Below are 25,771 nucleotides of genomic sequence, written 5' to 3' on the forward strand. Positions count from 1 at the left end.
ATAACACGCACTTGCTACAACCATGATAACACTAATTGACAACCAGTATAAAATTTAAGTTTAAGTATATACCAATATATATATTTTGAATACACTACTGTAAGTGTTGGAAACAAGTTCATATCAGTGGTTGGGTTCCTGTTGATACATTGTTAGTTTTACACATTTGTTACCTGACTGTCCTTAATTACTATTTAGCACAACCATGATTTGGTGCAGGGCAAAATCAATGGTGCAATTGCCTAATTTTTTAAAAAAGTGCTTTTTAAAAAAAAATCTCAAGGATCAAAATGGCATGTCTTTTCCTGTACTGATTAAAAGACAAGTATACAAAAAGAAACTTGTCGAAAGACAGGTATACACGAAGAAGAATGCATTTTTCAAAGTACAGTATATAGGTAAAGTGGACCCCCCCAAAATACTCTGTAGATATGGGATTTGCACGACACATTTCTCTGTTCACAATGACCATAACAGGTGGAGGACCGTGGACAGTAGTACAGTAATTGAAGTACCTTGCCAGCCGCCCGCCACTTGATCCTGGTACACAGGAAATGAAATCCTCCAAAAATGACTGTTCGTTGCTTTGAACTTGCAGCGGGAGAGTTCCTTCAAGTGCCTCCAGGATAGTTGGCGAATGGGACAATGCTAAACCTTTCCCCAGGATGCCAGAATGTGATTTACAAACCTGGTCAGAGATGATGAAAACATTAATATTGTTTCTATACAAACATATTGCTTTTTAAAAACATGATCATGAGCCAGAGTGGTGTAGTGGTTAAGAGCGGCGGACTCTAATCTGGAGAACTGGGTTTCATTCCCTGCTCCGCCACATGAAGCCAGGGTGACCTGGGGCTCTCTCTGAACTCTCTCAGCCTCACCTACCTCACAAGGTGCCTGTTGTCGGGAGAGGAGGGGAAGGCAATTATAAGCTGGTCTGAGACTCCTTAAAAGTAGAGAAAATCGGGATATAAAAACCAACTCTTCTTCTCTATCTGTCTGTCTATCTATCAATCGGTGTTGTGGTTAGGAGTGGTGGACTCTAATCTGGAGAACAGTGTTTGATTCCCTGCTCCTTCACATGAAGCCTGCTGGGTGACCTTGGGCCAGTCACAGTTCTCTATGAACTCTCTCAGCCCCACCTACCTCACAAGATGCCTGTTGTGGGGAGGGGAAGGTGATTGTAAGTCACTTTGAGACTCCTTAAAAGGTAGAGAAAAGTGGGGTATAAAAGCCAACTCTTCTTCTTCCAATCATTTTAATTTAATTTTTCAAACACACATCCTCCCTATTTGAAGGCCCCCTAAGTGGCTAACAGTTTCAAAAGACAACCATCCCATTACAAAACTTCGCCATTCCAGACCTGAAAGGAACAAAAATCATAAAAAGGTAGGGGACAGCTAAAACCATATTTTAAATCCCAGCAATCTACAGCTCAAAAGCCAGGCTGAAAACTTAATTTTCACAGTCCTCCCAAGAAAGAATAAATCTAATAGACCACCATCCGGTGGAATCTTCATCAACTAGTAGCTGCAGCCTTTCAGAAACCCATCCAACCTCTGGAGATCAGGGCAGTTTAACCACACATAGTGTTCACACATTAAGTCAGGCATGTAAAACTTATACTGGCTGTGCAGAATTGATCAGTATGCCATAAATAATTACACAAGAGTTGTGCACGTGTGCAAGAGAGAGAGAGCGTGCATCTGAGGGACTCAGCAGTTTCCAAAAAAACTCATAGAAGCTGGAGGATGTTGTCAGTGGACACTATGGGCTGGTCTAGGAATTTACCACAGCAGATCTCATTCTCTCTCCTTGTGGCCTACAGACCTGGCCTCCAGCTGTAGTGACCCTAATTTCCCTTGAGATATTCTATTACTTTGGACACAGAACGTTAATCAGTTCTACTGAAACTATTTCCTAAGCAATTAAGCCATCTTCCTGCTGTGCTCAGTTCTGCCAATTAGCGAGGCATCTCAAAAGCGTGTCTGGCAAGGGCAGCAGCAATTGTCTACCTGCAGAGCGGCCTCTTCAAGTATCTCAAGATCTTCTTCGAATTCATTACCTGTTAACCAAATAGTACATAATATTAAAACAACTTAATCGTAAACCTTTAAAAGGATACTGATTTCCCCATTTATTTAAGCTGTCCCTTTTTTCAATGTGATAACTTGGCAAAGTGCTTCTTGCCTAGGTATAATTTCTAGTAATACTAAACCTAAACTGTCTGGACATGAAATTCCCACCCCTTACCCCTGGAAGACAGAGACTCCCACAAACGCTCACAAATCCCAAAGAAAAAAACAACCAAGTAGGATTGCTATAAAACTAAAAGCTTCTAGTGAAGATACAAAAGACTCCTGCCAAACTTAATGAACACCATTTAAACCAGTGGTGTTGAACTCACTTTTTATGAGGGCCGGATATGACATAAATGCCACTTGGTAGGGCTGGGCCATGCCTTGCCAGCCCAGATCGAGTGGGGGTAGTGGTGGCTGCCTTGGCTGGCCCACGGGCTGCATAAGAGCTCTCAAGGGGCATGATCCTGCCCACGGGCCTGATGTTTGACACCCCTGATTTAAGCAGCACAAAGACTTCAGAAAAAAATATATCATGAACTTACATGATGCAATTAAGAGAATTTTCTTTCAACTGTCTTGAGGTGAATTAAACCAGCTGTACTAATTGGAAGATTATACCCACTGACGACAACCCAGGAAATGGCATGACTAGGTGCTTCACTGGTCAAGTGGGACTTTTGGCTTTTCATCAGAAAAGCAATCTTGCGCACTACAGACAAATCGCTACTGAAGCTTGGCAGAGTTTCCAAAGCAGATTGTGGTATGGCATCAGGAACTACTAGTCAGAGTTGGATCCAGACTAAATTTTCCAGCGGCAGACTGGAAGTTTCCTGCTTCCCGCTGCGGCCTTCAGATTTCCACAAAATGCTGCTCTTGGGGAAGAGGGAGGCCTGGGAAATGTCGCAAAGGGGCTCAGCAGCGGAAAGGGGGAATTGGTGGAAATTGCCAGGTTAGCCTGAATCCAACCCCACAGAGTCTGATGCAATCCTGCTGGACGAGCAGAAGCCCCCCAGCATGCCCCAGAAGCAGTCTGGATTGTGAGTGTTACCTTTCATGTCATATTCCTCCCCAAAAGCAGATGCTACTGTTCTGCGATGAATTCTATGAATAAAGATGAATCCACCCCCCTTAAAGGACACCTACCGATGGGGAGTGCCAGGTCCTTTTTCATCAACGCTGCAGCGCAGGCTCCTCCGAGATTGGCGAGCTCCTTCTCAAGCTGAATGATACCCTTAGAAAGAAAGAAAGAAAGAAAGAAAGAAAGAAAGAAAGAAAGAAAGAAAGAAAGAAAGAAAGAAAGAAAGAAAGAAAGAAAGAAAGAAAGAAAGAAAGAAAGAAAGAAAGAAAGAAAGAAAGAAAGATTTTCTCCCTCCTTAGTTTTAGGGACTCAAATTCTGTCAACTGCTCAATGTGAAAACCAGAACAGAAACTACTTAAATAAAATGCATAACTTAAAAAAATGTAATTTCAAATATATAATTATTCTGGGGAGGCGAGCTGTCTGTGGCCTCCAGAACCAGTCTCCGTAATTCATAGTTCCTTTGTTTTGGAAAGATACACATGAACACATGAAGCTGCCTTCTACTAAATCAGACCCTTGGTCAATCGAACTCAGTACTGTCTACTCAGACCAGCAGTAGCTCTCCAGGGTCTCAGGCGTAGGTCTTTCACCTCATGTACTTGCCAGGTCCCTTTAACTGGAGATGCCGGGGATTGAACCTGGGACCTTCTGCATGCCAAGCAGATGCTCTACCACTGAGCCACAGCCCTTCCCCATATATAAGGGAGTGCATGATGTAGGAAATTTAACAGAGTTGTGAACTATGTGGAATAGTAATAAAGAAGAAGAATTGGTTTTTATATGCCGACTTTCTCTACCACTTAACGGAGACTCCAACCACCTTACAATCACCTTCCCCTCCCCACAGCAGACACCCTGTGAGGTAGGTGGGGCTGAGAGAGCTCTTAATAGAACTGTAACTTGCCCAAGGTCACCCAGCTGGCTTCATGTGTAGGACTGGAGAAACCAACCCAGTTCACCTGATTAGCATCTGCCACTCATGTGGCGAAGAGGGGAGTCAAACCCGGTTCTCCAGATCAGAGTCCACTGCTCTTAACAACTACACCACACTGGGGCACTGTCTCTGTATATGGTAAGGGGAAATGCGGGGGGGGGGGGGGAGAACAGGACTGCCAGTAAAGGGGTCAGACGAATTAAGTATGTCCCATAGACCAGACCCCTTCTCAGCTGGCAAGGCCCTGATGGCCGTGCCTTCATACTATAGAATCTAAAAAAGCTCTTGCTGTATTTCAGGTTTGTCCATGGCAAACATCTAGGAGCCACTACTAAATCTGCCCTTGGACACATGGACACACATGAAGCTGCCTCATACTGAATCAGACCCTTGGTCCAAAGTCAGTATTGTCTACTCTGAAAGGCAGCAGCTCTCGAGGGTCTCAGGGAGAGATCTTTCACATCTATCAGGCAGAGTTCTAATTTATTGGAAAAAAATTTACCCAGCTTTTCTCCAAGTAGGGATTCAAGAGGCTTACCCCTCCCCAAAAAACAAAATAAAAAACCCTAAAATAAAATAAAATCGTAATATATAAAACTGCAAAAATTACTTATAAACATGCAACAAGAATCACAATTTACACAAGGCTACAGAATAACAAGATAAATGTAAACTTTGTGGTTTAACAAACCCAAAGAGTAGTGATTATTTTCAAACTGAAAAAAATGGTGATATATTCCTGCTGGCATTCTAAAGACAGTAATTAAACACCAGAAAATAAATTGAAATAATTACTTCAGAACAATAAAACCTGTATATGATATCCATTTTGCAGAATTGTTTCAAGTAAAACAAGGTTAACCACAATGAGATGGATTCATATGATTATTTTGAAAGCTGCTGTACTCAAAAATTCATCCTTACCTCATCAGGTCCTGGACTAAACTCATAGCCAATAGCAAAACATTTGAAACCATAGAAAGTAGCCTTCTCGTCTTTCACATAGTCTGATGCAGTTTCAAGCGAGAAGAGCGCTTCATTACCTAAGATGCAAAAGTGAATTTAGCAAAGAAATAAAAAAGGATTCTCACTCATTTCTCCCAGAAAGCAGATGTGAAGTCTACATGTAATTTGTACTCAGTCTTTTGGGATTATTTGCAGAAATCACACACACACTACCCATCGTTTGCTTTTCCAATTTTCTACATAGACTATCCCAGTAATTAACTTGTACAGATTTGACCGAGACAAAGTTGCTGATCTTTAACCAATGTTCTTCCAGTGCATTTGCACAAATGGGACTCTAGTTTCTACAGAGCAACGTAACTGTCTACAGCCAATCTAAAAGTATTTTGCGGGCACCCTGCTGGAGGAAGGGGGCGTGCTAATGCACATCTGGAGGGGCAGTGCCACACCTTCCTGCTGATTTCTCCACCAGAACAATGCCATTTCTTTTAGATGCAGACAGTGCAGGAAGAAAATTATTATTTCAGATACTTAATCTTTACTCCTTGAAATAACTCTGCCACAGGTTTTACTTAGAATCTCACCTTCACGAAATTTTTCATCTGGTTGGACCCAGGGAATTTCTTTTCAAAAGCTGCAGGTTAATGCTGGCCGGCCGCTACAGCTATTTTTAAAAAATTTATTTGTATTTACCTGGCAGCACTAAGACCATAGTCGGCCATCCGGATGAGCCTGAGAATTTCTTCAGTTCTATCCACGAGTTAAGGTTTTCATGGACAGAAGTCTGCTTTGGTCCAAATCCTGAGTTCTGGAGAATTCGGGCAGGAATGAGCAAGCGAAGAACATCTTCGGACTGAGCTGTTCCACACTGAGGGTCAAATTCTATTGTCATCCACCTAACACATTCTGGGAAAGTCACCTGAACAAAAGCAGGAACACAGAAATTAATGTTTTTTTCCAATAAATTACAGGACATAGACTTTTTTTCTGGATAAGGATGAACAGAATGTGGTATCAAGCAAAAGTTAAAGTAGTTCTGAGAGGCAGAATCTTTTGGGAAATGGTTCTTTGTTCACAGCCCCATCAATAGTTTACTACAGTATTAAGCTCTGCTACTCCAAAGAGGTACCAATGTTCCTATTAAAAAATTAACACATTACATAAACATTATCCTTTAATTTGATTAGGACTTTCATGTGTGTGGGGAGGGGGGAGCAAGTTGAGCCATATCCTTGTATTTTAGCCATAAAAGAGTAACAGATGAAACCATTTGTATCTGCTTCACTGGGATGTTTCCCTCTTATTTGACTGTATCCCCCATTTCTCTGTACTATGGCCCCAGGAGACGTTATTTGCCCCATTCTGGAACTGTGCATCAGGGCCGTTTTGGCTCAGGGAAATGGGATGGGGGGCAGGAACCCTCTCCTCCCCCCCCCATGCCACAGTCCAAAGTAGCATTAGGCCCCTGCAGTTCTTAAAAAGGCAGCTCCCCACAGCCATTCTGGGAAACCCAGACCCAGCTTGTTAAAAGTTACAATGTCTCGTCTGACCGTAAGACATCCAGCTTTGCACCAGAATCAAGCATTGCACAAAGCAACTTTTAACTAGGCCTGGGAAGGTTCATGCCAGCAAAAGTAATGCCTACCTTGTAGTGGGTAATACCAGCTGGTTTGTAAGGATGTTCACATTCAATGACGGCATAGTGGTTAGAGGTAGTGCAAGCAGAGAGCCCTTGTTCCGGCTGGTTTCCTGTGGTGCTGTCTGTAGACTGGTTGGGGTTGAAGGCCGGAGGGGCGTATTTCTGATTCAGAATGGCTACAGAAGGAAGCAACTGCTGAACTAGCCCGAAAACCTCAACAGCAACCTGGAGCATGACAAAGTGTACAATCAAGTGTTATACGAAACCGAAAGCACTTCGACTGTGACTCATGAAGTGAAGCTAAAATTCAAGTTTTTTTTCCAAACTTGTTTTTATTATTATTTACTAATAAAAAGAACAAAAACATAGAAAATAGAAAATAGAAAACATAATACAGATTAATAACATACTAGTGTCTTATATTGATAATCTAACCGAATTTACTTCAAAATATACTTTCAACCTGCTTGTACGTATTTAGATAACATTATATTTCTAAAAAACCCTTATACATTCTACTTTCCTGCGTTTAACTCTTAATCCTACATGCTAATGATTCTAAATATTAAACAAAGTATAAAACATATAGGTTTAATTGGTCACACAATTATAACTAAGTTGATCAATTTAATCATCTCTTAGCTTCTCTCAATTCTATATACCTTATTTTTAGTTAAGATTAATTCTTGTTAGACCTGACATTTTGATATAAAAAAGGAGCCATGTTCTCCTCATAAACAGGTTTTCGGATCAGTCTGGATATGGGATGTCTGGATAAGGGATACTCTATCTGTATAAACCTTTGAGAGTCAAACCTCCGTCGGTCAGACACTGAAAGCTCTTGGACCGTGACTCAGAAGAAATGCAGAAATTTAGCTTCAGCTGGGAGGCTTTCAAGCATTTTCCCAAATGGTCAATGTAAGTGCAGTAATCCACAAAGCGCTAGCAAACACCACAACGAAGTTTAAGATGGTTTGATCCGTGAGTCAATACAAAGGTAATGTTCTCACAGACGTTTTCTTAAAAGTCTTACAACACTGAACTTCTGGACATTCTGAAGACTTACCTTGGGAATCGCCGCCGCTACAGGTCCTATATACGCTATTATAAGAGGAAGGAGCATAGAAAAGAGACTGGAAGAGCTGAGTAGTTCCGGAATGTCTTCAGCTAAAGGAAGGCATTACAAGATTTAGATAATCTCCTGTGTGCAAATAATACACATCCATTCAACGAAACAGCTAAAAAATATTGCAGCAACGGAGCTGATAAACAAACGGTCATGGTTTTTAAGGTTAAGCTAAGACCCGCTCATTTCAATGGGGTAGTTGAGCACGTGCCTAACTCCCGCATGAAAATAAATGGGAAGTACCCAACTCTGACCAGGCTGTATTCGGTGAATTCAGTCAGGTTACATTCGGTGCTATTTCCACAACTTCATTTAAAAACCATAATTATTTTCAGGTCAATATAATCAAATACTGCTTTATATGCCAAACTGAGGGCTGTTCAGATGCTGTTTCTCATGTTGCACAACAGGAGTCCCCAACTTTTTGAGCCGGTGGGCACCTTTGGGATTCTGACATAGGGTGGTGGGCATAAGTACAATATGGCTGCCACAGGAAGAGGAGGAGCCAGTCAGAAAATGGCTGCCACAAAAGGCGGAGCCATACACACAGAGGAATCCCCCGTGTAGGGGGGGAGAACAGGAGTAATTTTAAAAAAATACACTGGGCAAGAGGAGAGAGAGAACAAAGTCAACACTGTGGTGGCAGCTGCACCTGAAACAGCGTTGTTTTAATCTGCCCAACCAATCAGATGTCCAGTGGTTAGTCAGAAGCCCTGTTGGGGCAAGATCCCCAAATCACCACACCCACTTTCCAAAAACACTTGGTGGGTGCCCTGAAAGGTGTGCCACTGTACCCATGGGCACCACATTGGGAACCCCTGCTGCACACAAATCACTGAAGGTTTGAAGTTCGTGCATACCCCCCCCCCCACTGCCTGGAGAAGGTCACAAAGTTAAACTTAAAACGTTCCTACAGTAATCATTATATTGTATGAGGAACACATCAAGACTCACTCTTATCTCATCGCACACAAAGTTTGATTAGAGAAGTAGCATCTAAGAAAGTGCTAATGCTAATATTTGTAAAAAAATAATAATCACATATTCATTTAAAATGTTCTGATGGTTTCTTTCTAATATTATTTTCACATCACCTCATGTGTGTAAAGTGCCATCAAGTCACAGTCAAGTTACGGTGACCCCGTAGGCAAGAGGAGTTCAAAGGTGGTTTGCCATTGCCTGTCTCTGCATAGCGACCCTGGGCCTCCTTGGTGGTCTCCCATCCAAGCACTAACCAGGGCTGACCTTGCTTAGCTTCTGAGATCTGACGAGATCAGGCTAGCCTGGGCCATCCAGGTCAGGATGACAAAAGAAAAGCAGGGGTGGTTTGCCAGTGCCTTCCTCTGCACAGCAACCCTGTTATTCCTTGGTGGTCTCCCATCCAAGCACTAACCAGGGCCAACCCTGCTTAGCTTCCAGGATCTGACGAGATCAGGCTAGCCTGGGCCATCCAGGTCAGGGCTCACATCCCCTTAACAGTATGTAAATATTCAACAACGTCCTAAGGGCTTGTGTTTCACAGTCTCACCACCTCGAGCGAGGTCTGAACGAGGGGGAACACGTTGACCATTTTGTGCCTCATTCTTACCGTCTAGAGCGAGGGCCCTGTGCAAAAGGTCTTTAGCAGCCCGCACCACAGCCCCCACGACAGAAAGTGCTCTGCTACAATTCTTATCTTCTTCGTTGGCTTTACTTAAGAGCTGTGACTGTAGATCGCCATCATACTCGCTTCTGGGAAAAACGGAGCAGTTTATATACAACAAGCTCATAAGTGCACTAGGGAAACGCAACATCAAATGAAATCTAGAAGTACTATTAAACATACATTTTTTTTCCAAATCTTGATTTGTTGTTACCGATAGCCATTGCTTTTCTACTGTCTAGAAATGTGTCACATTAATCATTACATCTGATTCGGAACCCAGTCCCAGTGTGGATGGAAAAGATCGAGAATTAAAATGTTAAAACCGGGGGGGGGGGGGCTTGAGGAATTTGTGCAACTGACATTCTACTTTATATCTGACCCAATAATTTGATCTAATGACAATCTGGTTGTTTAACAGTATTCACCAGATTAGAGCCCGCCGCTTATGTGGAGGAGCGGGGAACCAAACCAGGTTCTAACAGATTAGCCTCCGCCGCTCTTAACCACTATACCACGCTGGCTCTCTGTAAGAACGCCTGAAGTTACACAACACGTATCTAATCCATTTTCAGTGGTAAATTCCTTGTTTATTCTACAGTGGGTGGGAGGCGACAGGCTGGCTTGAGCTTTCTCAACATTCTGTTCACAGTTTGGGGTGACATAACACTGGTAAAATTGGAATCAACCTCAAGGAAACAACAGCGTTAGCTCAGAAGCTAAAGTGTGTGTGTGTGTTTTCGCAACAGCCAGTTCCACTCTCCTTACAAAACTGCAGCAGCAGGGCCAAGGGAACAACTCGGATATGTCAAAACAGTTACAGAAGGTTTTGTACGCCGCTCAGAAGGCTGGTAGGTTTCCAATTCCTTATACGCCCCCCAGCTTTTGCTGTTTTTTGTTAGCCACCTCGAATTTGCAGAGGTAATATTTAATAAATACAAAATGCAATATACAGTACAAACTTGGTCCATGCCACTTCTTAAAGAATGTCACCCTGAGTTCTTTGAAAGGCAGGTGGAATAAAATGCAAATAACAGCCCTAGAAAATAGGTGCAGCCCATGTACAATACTGGAGATGAAGTATCTACCAAATTGAAGGGTGGCAAACTCTGTAAGATCAGAATAGTTTTAAGTTACATTGCCATTATTTGACCTGGAACTTGACATTTGAAATGAACATGAATGAAAAGAGAGTACTTATTTTAAAATAAAAGCCTTATTTTAAAGACCAGATCAATGAAGGGCTGTCATATAGAGGATGATGCAAAGTTGTTTTCTGTTGCCCCAGAAGGTCGGACCAGAACCAATGGGTCGAAATAAAATCAAAAGAGTTTCCAGCTAAACATTAGGAAGAACTTTCTGACAGTTACAGCGGTTCCTCAGTGGAACAGGCTTCCTCAGGAGGTGGTGAGCTCTCCTTCCCTGGAGGTTTTAAAGCAAAGGCTAGATGGCCATCTGTTAGCAATGCTGATTCTATGACCTTAGGCAGATCATGAGAGGGAGGGCAGGAAGGTTTGCATCAGTGTCTGGCTCTCAGGGCCCTTTCTTGCATGCCCAGGGAAGTGCTGATCACCACTTTGGGGTCAGGAAGCAATTTTCCTCCAGGCCAGATTGGCCAGAGATCCTGGAGGGTTTTTTTGTTTTGTTTTTTTGCCATCTTCTGGGCATGGAGTAGGGGGTCACTGGGTGTGTATGTGGGGGGGAGGTAGTTGTGAATTTCCTGCACTGTGCAGGGGGTTGGACTAGATAACCCTGGAGGTCGCTCACAACTCTTTGATTCCATGAATACAATCACATTTCCCTGGGCTATGACTGAATTTGTGTGATTTTGTTTTCTTTTCAAATGAAGCAAAACTCACTTGACCCAAAAAGTCATTTCATACCTGTAGTAGAGAATCTGTGGAATCTGGCCCCTTGTTTGATTTGTGCCATTGCTGCTCAAGCTACATGTACTGAAAGTAAATGTCACACCATCTGGACACTGGACAGTGGTCATTCCTCCATCTCCATTGGCTGTGCGGCTTCCATAGTTCCTCAAACGGACTGCATATTTCACATTTTCCTTCACATTAAAAGACAGGAAAGAATGCCACATTTAGAATTATCACTTGGTTTTCTGTTCAAATGACATATCGTTTTCTGTTCAAATGACATATCGTCTAATTCTCAACTATACAATATTTAGTATAAATGTTATCTTTAACTTGTGAAATACACTCAATCTGCAGTCTACCAGTTCTACCTTTAGTTAGCCCACTTTTCAGATTCATCTGAGGAATCAGGCAAGTTTCACTCACCTTCAGTGGCACAACTTTGTCAAGTTTGATTTCTGCAATATCGCTCAGGGAATCATCTGTGGTGTACGTTCCTTTCACCAACTCTAAAGACGTCCATCTATGAGAGTGTGTGGAATCTCCAGTATGATCACTCTGTATTCAAAGAAGCAAGATTCCATTAATTAACACACAGGTTTCCCTGTTTATATATCGATAATGTATTCAATCAAGTCTAAGAAAGAAAATCAGTCACAAACCTCTCTATCTGGTCTACCGACTAACAGTGCTTCTAGCAATCAAAAGATAAATACGAAATAATTATGTTAATGAAGAATGCTGCTCTGTTTTATGCCTCTCCTGTTCCCCCTTCTTCCAAGACAGGACAGTCGGTACAAAATTATAAGTGTAGTTCAAAAAAGAAAATAGACTCCTTTGAAATGTGGTATTGGAAGAAAGAGTTACAGATACCGTTGACTGCCCCAAAAAACCCCCAAAAAAACCCACCATTGAGTTATAGATCAAATAAAGCCTGAACTGACCCTAGAAGCTAAAATGACTAAACTGAGGCTATTGTATTTTGGTCACATCATGAGACGACAAGAGTCACTGCAAAAGACAATCATGCTAGGAAAAGATGAGGGCAGCAGGAAAAGAGGAAGACCCAACAAGAGGTGGATGGACTCAATAAAGGAAGCCACATTCCTCAATTTGCAAGATCTCAACAAGGCTGTCAAAGATAGGACGTTTTGGAGGACTTTCATTCATAGGGTCACCATGAGTCGGAAGCGACTTGACGACACTTAACACACAGTTAAAAAAAAAAGCACTGTTAAATTACTGGCATAGAGTGTTATTACTAGGAAACCTAAAGTACATTCAAACAGTTTTATGTGGAACTTTGGAACGGCTGCAGCAAAGAAGGCAATCGTTAAATTGTGTGGAGCTTTATGAAGTTATTTGCTACTTTTACACGCAACACGTACATCATCGACCAGCACTTCCAGTTCATATTCATGGATTCCTCCTCCTCCATAGACAGAGAACCCAACGACGATGACGCCAGGCTTATCCACAGAGAAGCAGATTGCATCGGGCGACCCGTTCCCGGTATTCCAGCTTCTTCCTTGGCTCGTTTTCGTAAAGCGGTTTGGGCTTGACTTGACAGAATGCAGCGAGTTAAGCCCATCAGCCTGGGAAGAAGCACAAGCAGCAGTCAGAACGGAATGCACATAAACTCTATTCTGAATTAGGGCATTACTTCTATCATTCAACAAATCCCGCGAAGGAATGACCACGGCTGAAGGCAGGGCGGCCCTTTATCCCCCCCTTCGGCAGACCAGTGAAAACGGTCCGTTGGAGCCTTCCAGGAGCGTCATTGGCCCATTCAAACTTGGAGCAAGACGGAGCCACACGGCAGGCCAGAAGCTGGCCGAGGCCATTACCTTCCCCGCCGCACGCACGCAGGGCCGAGAAGCCCAACCCCTGTCCCCAGACCCAAGGGGGGGGAGGCCCCGTGCTGCCCCGCACCAGCTGAGGGAACACCAAAGCCCCCCCACCAGTGGAAGGGAGCCGGCAGAGCGCCCCCCCCCCCCAGCGGATCCGCAAACTTAGCTCCCGGTAAGGCAGAACCGACGCTTATAATTTTGGAATCTGGCTTGGCAAATCATGCTAAATAAATTTAACTGAAAGAAATATCAGAAGTCCCCCCTCCCCAACTGAAACCCAATTCCAACCTTCATAAACCCTGCGGTGTTCCTGAAGACACAGGAGTGCAACAAAATTTCCGATCTCCTCCCCCCACAGGAGCTCTCCAACCCAACAGGAAAGCCTCTCTTGGGCTCTTTAAGTACACAGGCACATCTTATATGCCCAAGAGCACAGGGAATATAGTTCTCCTGAGAGCCGGGTTTCCGGTGGCTGGGGTACTGGGGCAGTTGTGTTCAGATTGCTTGGGGTAGGAGAAAGAAAAACGCCTGCCAAAGACACCAGTTAAGCAAGTGGACAGTTTTAGTAGGAGAGAAGAAAGTGATTATCTCCACTCTGATTACATTCCAAAGTACAGAAGTACTCTCAAGTTACAATGCTCATCTCAGGTTGCAAACGAGGTCCAAGCCCGATAATTGTGAAACTTTAGGAACTCTTAGCTGCGGCATTTTTACTCTGCTTTTCTCCCCAAAGGGAACTCAAAGCAGCTTACAAAGATTCCAGTAGACAGTTTAAATAAGCAGACCATTAAAACAGACAAACAATTTAAATAAACAGAACCAAACCTATCCAGGGGCCATATCTCAGTACAGTGGGCCTTACCTCTATCCCACCACACTACTGAGCAGTGTTTGAAGCCGTCCTGCAGCCTAAGGAAGCTTCCTGTAACTTAAATGGCTCTCCCATTGAAAGAAGAGCCACTTAAGTTGGAAGAAAGTTCCTCAAGGTTGGATAAAGGCTCCGTAGATGGTGGCTGGATCCACCCTACTATATTTTATCCTGATCTTCCTCCAAGGAGCCCACTGCAGCATACATAGCTCTCAGCTCTCTTCTGCTCTGTTTTATATTCACAACTGGAAAAAAAGGGGAACAAAGAAACTCAACCTAAAAATCAGCGGAAACCAAAGGGGTTGAGCTATTTAATGCAACAACCAATTAATCTAACCAGACGCGTTTCGGCCTTTTACAGGCCTTCCACAGTGGTCATACATGAGTATTGTAAAACTGTGTATGTATGGCCACTGAGGAAGGCCTGTAAAAGGCCGAAACGCGTCTGGTCAGATTTTGGTCATTCTAGGTACTAACATCAACAGTTATGTGTTGGTAATATTTGTACCTATGTTTGTGCTTTTTAGGAAGCCTGTATATTAGCCCCTGTGTTTTTAAATACGATTGTGCACAATATATAATAAAAATAGATTTACTGGTTGTTATATTAGTGTTTAGCTCAACCCCTTTGGTTTCCGTTATCTTCACAACCACCAGGTGATGGAGGTCAGAGAGAGGGAGACAGCGATCCAAGGTCAGGTAGTAAGTGTCATGGCTTAACGCGGATTGTAGCCTCCCCGACACCCGGTCTTAGTGTACCATGCTAACCACTCCACCACGGAACGAACCACTTTACCTCCGATCCCAGTGCAGAAGCAGTAAGTTCACTCACAATACTTGCAAGCAATCCACAGGTATTAGAAACCAAATGTGCAGAAAAAAGTTCGTTTTCGCGCCTGAGGCTGTTTCGCACTGGCAACACCACAATAACCAGCATCTTCTCCAGCACCTCGCGGAAGCTCGTCATGTCTGAAATATTTTCCTCACTCTGCAAAAATAATCGACATGTTAGGTGCAAGCTTGCTTGCACGAAGTTGCCTGTTGGAAAAGAAATCAAGTCTGATTCACACATGCATCTACTGCCTCAGCAGAGTGGCCTTTATATACACAAAGCAAATTAAAAATGAATTAAAAAGTAGGCCATAGCTTACAAACAGCGCTTCTTTTTTGGACCGTGACTGCTCAGGTTTAACGAAAGCCAAAACCACAAACTGAAAAGAAAGGTGTCACAAAAAAACTGGCTCTTGCATGTTTTTCTATGACGTGTTTTTTGTTTCCATGAATGCCTGAATGTAACTTGAAACTCCCTGCCCCAGGATGTGGTGATGGCTGCCAACTTGGAAGGCTTTAAAAAGGGGAGTGGACATGTTCACAGAGAAGAGGGCTATCCACGGCTACTAGTCAAAATGAATGCTAGTCATGATGCATACGTATTATCTCCATGATCAGAGGAATAGGCCTATTATATTAGATGCTGTGGAACACAGGCAGGACAACGCTGCTGCAGTCGCCTTGTTTGTGGGCTTCCTAGGGGCACCTGGTTGGCCACTATGTGAACAGACTGCTGGACCTGATGGGTTTTGGGATGATCCAGCATGACTCTTATGGCTGCCAACTTGCAAGGTTTTAAGAGGGGGAGTGGACATGTTCATGGGGAAGAGTGGTATTCATGGCTACTAGTAAAAATGGATACTAGCCATGATGCATACCTATTCTCTCCAGGATCAGAGGAGTATGCCTATCATATTAGGTGCTGAGGAACACAGACAGGACAATGCTGCTGCAGTCGTCTTGTTTGTGGGCTTCCTAGAGGCCCCTGGTTGGCCACTGTGTGAAAAGACTGCTGGACTTGATGGGCCTTGGTCTGATCCAGCAGGGCCTTTCTTATGTTCTTATGATGCTCTGTCTGCTATCAAGAGAATGATTCTGGGGGTTGAACCTTGAATACAATTTCCATTACGTTCATTCAGTCCCAGATCATGTATTAAACTTCACGAGGGCTTTTTCCTAGACGGGCACTCACCTGGCTAAGCTTCTCCATGTGCGCTACCAGCAGAGGGAACCGATGGACCAGTGCAGAGTCGTTCTCTGTGCTCACCTGCTTCACCATGGAACGCAGCAAGACCTCTCCGTCGTAAGCAATAGGGAAGATGGAGGTCAGTTTCACAGAGGTGTGGCACAGGGCTGACATGACAGCAGCAAGGAGTCGACTGCTAGAAGTCTTAAAGTTTGCTTCCTGGATATCCTAACAAGCAAAACAAAGACAGACTTGGCAAAAGTGATACACCGGATCAGTGGCAAATGGATGGATGTGTGACCTCTCACATGTTACTATTACAATTTGTTACTTCAGGTTCAGCATCCCTCATTTGGACTGCTTGGGACCAGAAGTGGTCCGTATTTCGGATCTTTCCATACATTGGAATATTTGGGCATTTTCCATATACATAATGAGATATCTTGGGGATGGGACCAAATTCATTCCCATCTCCTCCTCACAACAGACACTTGGTGAGGTAGGTGGAGCTGAGAGAGTTCAGAGAGAACTGTGACTAGCCCAAGGTCTCCCAGCAGCCTGCATGTGTACGAGTGGGAAACCAACCCAGTTCCCCAGATTAGTGTCCGCCGCTCATGTGGAGGAGTGGGGAATCAAACCCAGATCTCCAGATTAGAATCCGCCCATCTTAACCACTACACCACGCTGGCTCTCTGGCTCTCTCAATGGGGAATATGGGCCAAGCTGCCACATCTCAAACAATATTTGAAGGGTTGATGTGGAGGAAGAACAGCAGCACTTATGGTCTGTAAAAGAAACATCATTCAATATGAGAACGACTCTTCGGTACCTGATCTAAACAATTTAGCAAGTCACAAAGGCACGCCCATTGCAGAGCTGGCGTTGGATAAAAAGAGTGGAAGCAGGCCGTGAACGTGTTATGACACTCCTGAAGAACAGCTTCCAGAAGACTCAAAGGCTGAGTGAGATACCCTTGGGGGTCATTATCCAGTTTTATCATACAGTGATCGACTCCCTCGGACAAAATTTTTCTGAGCAACGTTCTGGTCTTCCCGATGCAGTCTGCCAGCTTGCTAGTTTCATCCACGACAGCTTTAGTTGTAGCTGGAAAGAGATGGAAGAACATCAACAAGACCTGCTTAACCATGATTTGGTTTGAATTAACAGGAAGAAAAGGTAAACTTAGAATATGTGCCCTCCAAGAACGTTTACTGAAGACCTGCCTAGGTTTCTACAGGCTGGCATTTACCATAAAGAAGAAGAAGAAGAGTTGGTTTTTATTTGCCGACTTTCTCTACCACTTAAGGGAGACTCAAATCCGCTTACAATCTCCTTCCCTTCCCCTCCCCACAACAGACACCCTGTGAGGTAGGTGGGGCTGAGAGAGCTCTAACAGAGCTGTGATTTGCCCAAGGTCACCCAGCTGGCTTCGTGTGTAGGAGTAGGGAAACAAATCCAGTTCACCATATTAGCCTCCGCCGCTCATGTGGAGGAGCGAGGAATCGAGCCCGGTTCTCCAGCTCAGACTCCACCACTCCAAACCACCGCTCTTAACCACTACACCACATTGGCTCATGTTGAATCATCCTTCACAAATTGTTACATGCAAATTTGAAATTTCACACAAAATAAAATACTAGAACTTAGCCTGTTACCTGACACTGGGTATATCTCACACGTGTAGACTCGCAGTAGCCTTAAGCAACAAGTGCCAACAAACCGCAGCCTTTCCAAGTCCAAAAGGGTGGCTGTATACTGGAATCCTTTCAAACCACGAAGTTCTTCTACTCCCAACACAAGGGTTGTCCAGCTCCAATGGAGAATGCTCAGTAATGATTCAAAGCACTCCTGTTCCAAGCCAAGAAGGATGCAAATGGGGGGAAAAGACAAAAGTTGTAATGCTTTTTTGAAATTATTAATATAGTCTGCCTCAAATTGAGAAAAAGGCCTCCCTGCGAGTGTGGGTCAACTAGTTGTAAGAAGGTACCGAATTTTGAGTCAGATTCCCCTTTCTTAGTGGTTTGAATGACTCCTGGCAGAGGATTTCACTGATCCATACCACATTTGTGGAGGCAACAGCATTCCCAATCTGGTTTGGAAGGAAGTTCTGGAAGAACGGCTGCTTTCTCCTTACTTCATGAAATGGAGAAACCATTTGCTGTGGCAGTACCCCGCTTCTTTAAAAAGGCAGTGCAATGGAAATATGTTCAGCTCGGAATAAGGAAGAGAATGAGGGAAAGACCTGTGTTTTGATTACACATGCCGTTTTGAAACATCACAGGTCGCCTTGCTCTCCCCTTGCATTTCCCCGTGTTTTGCCCGTGTTTTCAGGAACCTGTTTTAACTCACATTTGAAAATGCGGGCCAATGCAGAGGGAGAGCGAGGCGACCTCTGACGGTCGGAAATGCCATGCATAATCAAAACAAAGATTCAAAGTTTTCAGAGGGGTGATTGTGAGGGAAACAGCCATGCATAAAAGTCCTATCTGCAAAGTCCAGAAGATTCCTACACTAGTACTGTTCTGTCAAAAATGTGTAGAATGGAACATTTCAATATGGCATTTGCACGAAAGGTACATTGTTGCAGTGTTCAAAGTTTGTTAATAGGTTTGTTTTTTTTAATTGGCCAGTTTTAGCTTCTCAAGTCCCCTCCCCCCCAATCTAAGGCAACCCTTGTGTATAAAAACACACACACACAAAGCAACTGCAGCTATCACTCACCACTGAGACAGTTCTTGCAAAAGATCGCTTTAAAATGTGCACAGGCTCACTAGTTTGCTGCTTCCCTTTCGATGCGCTGCCGTCGCTTGTTGGCAGCCTGGTGGCAAATAAATGAATGAAATATCAGCCCACCCTTGATCTCTCTAAAACTTAGCTTTACAGAAACAAACATCTGTACACTACATCTCTCTGGAGAATGCATTACCCTTTCGCCAGTAATAAATTTGGCTTGTGAAATTCATGGCCAGCTAGGATTTGTCCTCAGATCTTCCCAGTCCAAGCCAAACACAGAAACAGTATGATGCTATGGGAGGACATGATTGCTCTCTTTAAGTATTGGAAGAGCTGTCACTTAGAGGGCAGGGAACTGTTCCTGTTGGCAGCAGAGGATAGGACTTGCAATAATGGCTGATCATGCATGGAGCAGGGGGTTGGACTAGATGGCCTGTCTGGCCCCTTCCAACTCTATGATTCTATACAGGGTTATTGCCTGTCTAAACCTACTGGGCTTAGATGGGAGGGACAGAACTCTTTTGCTCTTTATATGTTAGACTTGGAAGATCTTGGTGCCAATCCTATTCAGCAACGAATTTTAGTAAGATGAATTTGGGTGAGCCATTCTGTGCTAGCCTAAATTAGTTCACAGAGCAATGGGCAAAAATGAATTCTGATACCACATCACCCTTGCAAGAAGGGTGGGACACAAATCTAACCACGACTACAGCAAAAGACTGGTTGAATGGCCATCCCACCTTCATCAAGCAGGAATCTTTTGTCTTGCTGTTCACTGGATTCAATCTCTTCCCTCCTCTCTGTTACTTTTCAAAAAAAGAATTACCTGTATAGTAACTGTGGAATCTGCCCTGCGTTAACATCTGTGCCGTTGTTGGATTTCTTGGAACTCTTAAACTGAAACACAACACTGAAAGAAGAAACAGTAGCCAGAAAACAGTTTTATCTTCCATTCCAGATTTCTACCCTCCCACTACACACCGAAACAAAGTAATATTTTTACATACACACACACAGAAAAAAGTAATACTTACCCATCATCTGTAGTAATCGAGGCCTGTCCGTGGGACCCACAATCACTACTGGGGCCGGATACTCTTGCCCAAGCTACATACCACCATCCAGCTTGCAACAGAACTGGTTCATCAAACATCATTGCGTATTTCTCCCTGAAAGGAGCAGAAAAAAAATCTAATCCAGTGACAGTTAAATCCCATAACTTCCTGCAAAATTAAAAAAGGGGGGAGAATCCCAATCAAATACGCAACAACCTATTAACATTACACCTTTTCAATTTAATGCTATTTCCAGATGCGATGTTCAGTGACCCCTACTCTATGCCCAGTGACCCCTACTGCTTGGACCAGGAGCCGTAGAAATAATGAGAGCGTGCCCTCCTTCCCCCATAAATATCACTTTGTTAGATCACAGCCTCAGCACTTCTTTAAAAAGGCAGCACAATGGAAATATGTTCATCTCGGAATAAGGAAGAGAATGAGGGAAAGACCTGCCCGGATGGTAAATCTTAAGTGGCAAATGCTTTGACATCTTTAGTTTCTCTACACTGACAGGCATTTTATATTCCACTTTAAAAGAATATTTTATGTATCACCTATTAACATTAGCTCACTATTATACATTTACAATTCTTTGGCAAAAGTTAACAGCTCTCTATACAAGCTAAAGGCAGGGTTGTCGCTGGGTATTTTTTTACCTTGCAGCGCAATCGTAAGCCAAGACATCGGTTTCCGCAAGAAGGTCCCCGTCTGTCTCATGATCACCTCCATCCGGGCCCAATTCAAACAGCTGAAAAGAGACGCCTTTAAGAGTTTTACTTTCCTGCCTCATTGTATGCCGTTTTACCCACCCACCTGTTTTAAGTCAGGGAAGGGTACTGATGAAGTATAAATGCAATTAAACGGAGCTCAAGATGTACAATAACGAAGGATCCGTCAGAACAAAAAGAATGGCAAAAATCTGCACAGACAATCCCCCCAAGCCGTAAATCACCAAGCAGACAGGAGGGAAAGTATTCTGTAAAAGAACAGCACCGCAACAGCAGAAGAATATTTCGTCAGAGGAGGAGAATAAGAAGGAGGAGGATAAGGAGAGTTGGTTTTTATATGCTGACTTTCTCTACCACTTAGGCAGAACAGAATCAAACCGGCTTACAATCTCCTTCCCTTCCCCTCCCCTCAACAGACACCCTGTGAGGTAGGTGGGGCTGAGAGAGCTCTAACAGAGCTGTAACTTGCCCAAGGTCACCCAGCTGGCTTCGTGTGTAGGAGTGGGGAAACAAATCCAGTTCACCAGATCAGCCTCTGCCGCTCATGTGGAGGAGTGGGGATCAAGCCTGGTTCTCCAGATCAGAGTGCCCAGCTCCAAACCATCACTCTTAACCACTACACCACACTTTATGATTTTTAGCACTGCAAGATTTCATGGCTTTTAACCCAGAGGCTAACACAGTACACCTGCCACAGACAGTAGCCTGCCCCGTGCTTTTGATCCTCATTTGTTCAGCCCAAAGCAGGCAGCAAAAGGCAACAGGCTTACTGAGCCCTCCAGATGAGCTGTGCTTTGTTTGGAGAGCCGTGTCATGCAGGCCTGAGACACTGCAAAGCAGTGTGCAACAACCTCAAACAAAGAAAACTTAAATCCAGGACAATACTGAGTTTGCGGATCCCAACTCTACCCATATGATCAGCACAGTCAGTTCCAATCACCTCCTTCAGGGAGAAAGGAGGGTCGTCTACATCATGGCTTCTTAAACTTTTCCAACTCATGACCCCTTTCCGCCCCCCCCCGAGAAATTTCTACCCGACCCTGGGTATATAGGTATATAAAATAGGTATACAAATCAAACATTTACTGATAATAAATCATTAAAAAATTATTTTAAAACAATTCTTTGGTATACATATAAATTTTACCATTTACTGTTGCAAAAAAAAAAATTGTGACCCCCCCCCCCCTCACATTCAGTTACTCGTGACCCACAGTTTAAAAAGCTTTGGTCTAGATTGTGTGTGGTGGGGTGATAAAGGGCTGCAATTTTTGCCGGATGAAGATTTCGGGTCCGAAAACCTTTTGTGCTCTCAGCAGGTCTAATGACGTGCATAAATTTATTCCGCACAAAGACAAGATGGGTGTGTGGGTGTTTTAAAATATGCGCATGTGTGTGTGTGTTTTTTTAAATCATGACTCAAAATGTTAAAATTTCACATCTAGCATATGGCATAGTTACTAGTTTGTCTTTATCAAGAGCAAAATACAGTATATTTGGATTGCCTTTTCAAGTCTTAATTAAGGCTGAAAAATTGAAGTTATCAAAAATCACCCATCATGTTTATAATATTTGAAGTAGGATATAAGAATAGGTCCTCCCTCTACAACTTACAGCCAACACTTTTCCTTCTCAACAACATTTGGTAAGGATTTAAATATGAATTTACTTAAAGTCTACATTATATTATTGTCTGAAATACAGGAATAATGTAGACAAAAGCTAAAAACTCAACTACAGTTTCCTATGGTACTTCACGGCATACCCAATATTAAGCATACAGGATTAATGCAGCAACATTTAAAAAGCATATATTTTATGCACATACTTAGGAATATTTAAGTGCTAGGTATGTATACATTCCTAAACTAATGAAGAAGAAGAGTTGGTTTTCATAGGCCGACTTTCTCTGCCACTTAAAGAAGAATCAACCTGGCTTACAATCACCTTCCCTTCCCCTCCCCACAACAGGCACCCTGTGAGGTAGGTGGTGCTGAGTGTTCAGCAAAAACTGTGACTAGTCCAAGGTCACCCAACTGACTTCGTATGTAGGAGTGGGGAAACAAATCCAGTTCACCAGATTAGCCCCCCACACTCATGTGGAGGAGTGGTAGGTGGGCCTGAGAGAGCTCTAACAGAGCTGTAACTTGCCCAAGGTCACCTAGCTGACTTTGTGTGTAGGAGTGGGGAAACCAACCCGGTTCACCAGATTAGCCTTTGTCATTCACATGGAGGAGTGGGGAATAAAACCCAGTTCTCCAGATATATTTTTCTAACATTCTCAAAAAAAATTTTTTAAATACGGTAACAAAAAAAGTTTTTTTCCTCCATAGCTTGGCAAAGCCTAAAATATTCATCTCTATCTAGCTTCCCCTCATTTTTTACAATTTACCACTCCAAGATCAGATTACAGTAACATGCCCCCAAAAGATTATCTTTCTTACCTTTATTTTAGCTGTGTATTCACCTCTACCTCCAAAGAGCCCAAGACCACCAAGCAAAATGTCAGTATCAGCGCAGAAGCGGATGGCCTCAACTGAGTGAGCTGAATAACCCCAGCCTCCGCCGTGGCCTGTAAGGAAAAAAAAGTTGCAAATGTTTATGTCAGAAGCTTCATGCACTACATGTGGGGTGGGGGGATAGGATTTATCTTTTATCTGATAGATACTTTCAAATCTGTTGACAATGCTGTAGTCCTCTTTGGAATATACTTTCATCACAGCTTGAGTTTCTTCTTCGGTGTTTGCAACACCCATTTTTAAGTCCTGCATAGCGGCCAAGGTATCAAGGCAACCTAAAACAAAAAAAGGGGGGATGGTTATCGATTATGGAAAATAATGTATTGTTGAATATATTGCTTCCCTCATTCCAAAAAGTACAAAGAAGAATAACAGTCAATAGACTAGCAGCCCAATCCTAATGGGAGGGGAGGCAAAAGCAGAGAAGGAGGAAGAGGAGGAGGAGGAGTTGGTATTTATATGCCTACTTTCTCTACCACTTAAGGGAGATTCAAACCGGCTTACAATTGCCTTCCCTTCCCCTCCCCACAACAGACACCCTGTGAGATAGGTAAGGCTGAGAGAGCTGTGACTAGCCCAAGGTCACCCAGCTGCCTTCATGTGGAGGAGTGGGGAATCAAACCCGGTTCTTCAGATCAGACTCCACCGCTCCAAACCACTGCTCTTAACTGCTACACCACACTGGCTCTCGAGTCGGTGTGACCTCCACGCCAGCGTTAGTGCCACTCGCACCAGCTAAAAGCAGCACCAGAGCTGGTGCAGGGGCACTTACGCTGGCTTTGGGGAGCCGCACAGCAGCATGAGCCTTGGGCGCTGGCGCAGCCTCGCCGGCAGAGTTTTCCGGTCACAGGGGCATGCGCTGTCGTTGAAGAGGGTGTTTTCCTAAGCCCTTTCAGACTAGGGGATGCCCCTTTTTGCAGGTGCCAAGTTGCGCCTGCAAGTAGGCAGGCGTAGCCCCGTGGAACTCGACAGAGAGTTCCACAGGAATTATTCTGAAAAAGGAGTCTTTGGCTTGCTGTTCTCGGCAGCAAGCCACTCAGGAGGTGGCGCAGCAGCGCTGTCCCTGGGCCCAGGCTAAGTTGAACACATCTCTAGTTGAACCCATGAACACACGAAGCTGCCTTATACGGAACCAGACCCTTAGTCCATCAAAGTCAGTACTGTCTACTCAGACCGGCAGCAGCTCTCCAGGGTCTCAGGCAGGGGTCTTTCACATCACCTACTTGCCTAGACTCTTTAACTTGAGATGCCGGGGATTGAACCTGGGACCTTCTGCATGCCAAGCAGATTCTCTACCACTGAACCACGGCCCCTCCCGTGTTAGGATTGCACTCTAAATGTCCACGACAGACCTCTGATTAACTTTTCTGACTGCCCAAGGAGCCTTTCCACAGTGGAAGAGCAAATTTAAAACAGAGGAAAGATCCTTTGGCTGAAAGAAAGCTTCAAAGGATCTGTGCCAGTTAAGTCAGTTTCTCAAGCATAATTAGGGGATCCAACTCCAGCGGCCAGAAGGGGATCTCAACCACCGCTAGTCAGTATACACTTCAGTAAGAACACAGATTAATTTAATTAGGATCACCAGGTAACACTTTTAGAGAACACAGATAAGCGAACATGCCGCCGTACATCATTCAAAACCTTTAATAAATATACCAAAACAAAAAAATAGGATATTTTTGTTAGGAGAAGGATTATTTTTTTTCCAAGTTGTGATTGATACCTAGAATGTGCAAAGCTGCGTGGGATCTTGTGGTAAGGGCTTTGGACCCCGTTGGAAGAGCGAGTTCTGGACTCAGGATACTACAGCGTGACTGCATGTCCGGAGCAGAAGGAAGTCTGGAATCGGCCACAACTGCATTATAACTCCACAGCTCTCTTGTGTTTGGTCGAAACCTGAACAAATGACATAAAATTTTACTGAAACAGATTATGGAACAATACGTGTGCAACATGGCACTGATTGGTACAGTGGTTCTCCAACAAGCAGAACAATGAACAGGTTAAGTTTTAGAAGAAGAGTTGGCATTTTATACCCTGTTTTTCTCTACTGTTAAGGATGCAGTTGGGGTAGAGGGGGTATTTGAAACACCAACACTCAGATCCCAGTCCAAGCCCCCTGACCACTTCACTAGCTCTAAATTTAATTCATAACTATGACGGCCAGGAACTAATTTTTAAAAGTTTAAGAGGCAGAAAGATTTAGCATTCTAAAAAACTAAAAGAATCCCAACTCCCCGTGGAAGATCTAGTCAAAGTTTACGACATGATTATTTGAACGTTCTCCCCACCCCGCAAACGACATTTGGTTTATTCCAACACCCTATTGAGAGCCAGCATGTTGCAGTGGTTAGGAACGGTGGTTTGGAGCGGTGGACTCTAATCTGGAGAATCGGGTTTGATTCCCCACTCCTCCACATGAGCGGCGGAGGCTTATCTGGGGAACCGGGTTTAATTCCCCACTCCTCCACATGAAGCCAGCTGGGTGACCTTGGGCTAGTCACAGTTCTCTTAGAGCTCTCTCTCAGTCCCACCTACCTCCCAAGGTGCCTGTTGTGGGGAGGGGAAGGGAAGGGAAGGAGATTGTAAACCACTTTGATTCTTCCTTAAGTGGTATAGAAAGTCGGCATATAAAAACCAACTATTCTTCTATCCCCA

The 25,771-nt window shown here is 43.8% G+C and overlaps 1 protein-coding gene across 1 annotated transcript in view; it reads right to left on the minus strand.

The window, feature by feature from the left end:
• Window positions 1–25,771, minus strand: part of MYCBP2 (MYC binding protein 2) — a 153,588-nt gene that overhangs the window by 65,033 nt on the left and 62,784 nt on the right. The window contains exons 24-45 of the mRNA XM_056862065.1: window positions 24,837–25,009; window positions 23,263–23,388; window positions 23,039–23,166; window positions 20,523–20,614; window positions 19,843–19,977; window positions 19,635–19,718; window positions 18,797–18,893; window positions 17,731–17,923; window positions 16,905–17,179; window positions 16,082–16,303; window positions 14,855–15,046; window positions 12,729–12,935; window positions 11,767–11,898; window positions 11,353–11,531; window positions 9,416–9,558; window positions 7,768–7,868; window positions 6,708–6,926; window positions 5,756–5,981; window positions 5,021–5,139; window positions 3,225–3,312; window positions 2,016–2,065; window positions 516–688 (exon numbers count right to left, since the gene is read on the minus strand). Of these exons, the coding sequence (XP_056718043.1) occupies window positions 516–688; window positions 2,016–2,065; window positions 3,225–3,312; window positions 5,021–5,139; window positions 5,756–5,981; window positions 6,708–6,926; window positions 7,768–7,868; window positions 9,416–9,558; window positions 11,353–11,531; window positions 11,767–11,898; window positions 12,729–12,935; window positions 14,855–15,046; window positions 16,082–16,303; window positions 16,905–17,179; window positions 17,731–17,923; window positions 18,797–18,893; window positions 19,635–19,718; window positions 19,843–19,977; window positions 20,523–20,614; window positions 23,039–23,166; window positions 23,263–23,388; window positions 24,837–25,009 (3,354 nt within the window). The remainder of the gene's footprint in view (window positions 1–515; window positions 689–2,015; window positions 2,066–3,224; window positions 3,313–5,020; window positions 5,140–5,755; window positions 5,982–6,707; window positions 6,927–7,767; window positions 7,869–9,415; window positions 9,559–11,352; window positions 11,532–11,766; window positions 11,899–12,728; window positions 12,936–14,854; window positions 15,047–16,081; window positions 16,304–16,904; window positions 17,180–17,730; window positions 17,924–18,796; window positions 18,894–19,634; window positions 19,719–19,842; window positions 19,978–20,522; window positions 20,615–23,038; window positions 23,167–23,262; window positions 23,389–24,836; window positions 25,010–25,771) is intronic.

The sequence above is a fragment of the Euleptes europaea genome, chromosome 16 (assembly GCF_029931775.1).
Source record: "Euleptes europaea isolate rEulEur1 chromosome 16, rEulEur1.hap1, whole genome shotgun sequence".
In the NCBI taxonomy this organism is placed as follows: Eukaryota; Metazoa; Chordata; class Lepidosauria; order Squamata; family Sphaerodactylidae; genus Euleptes; species Euleptes europaea.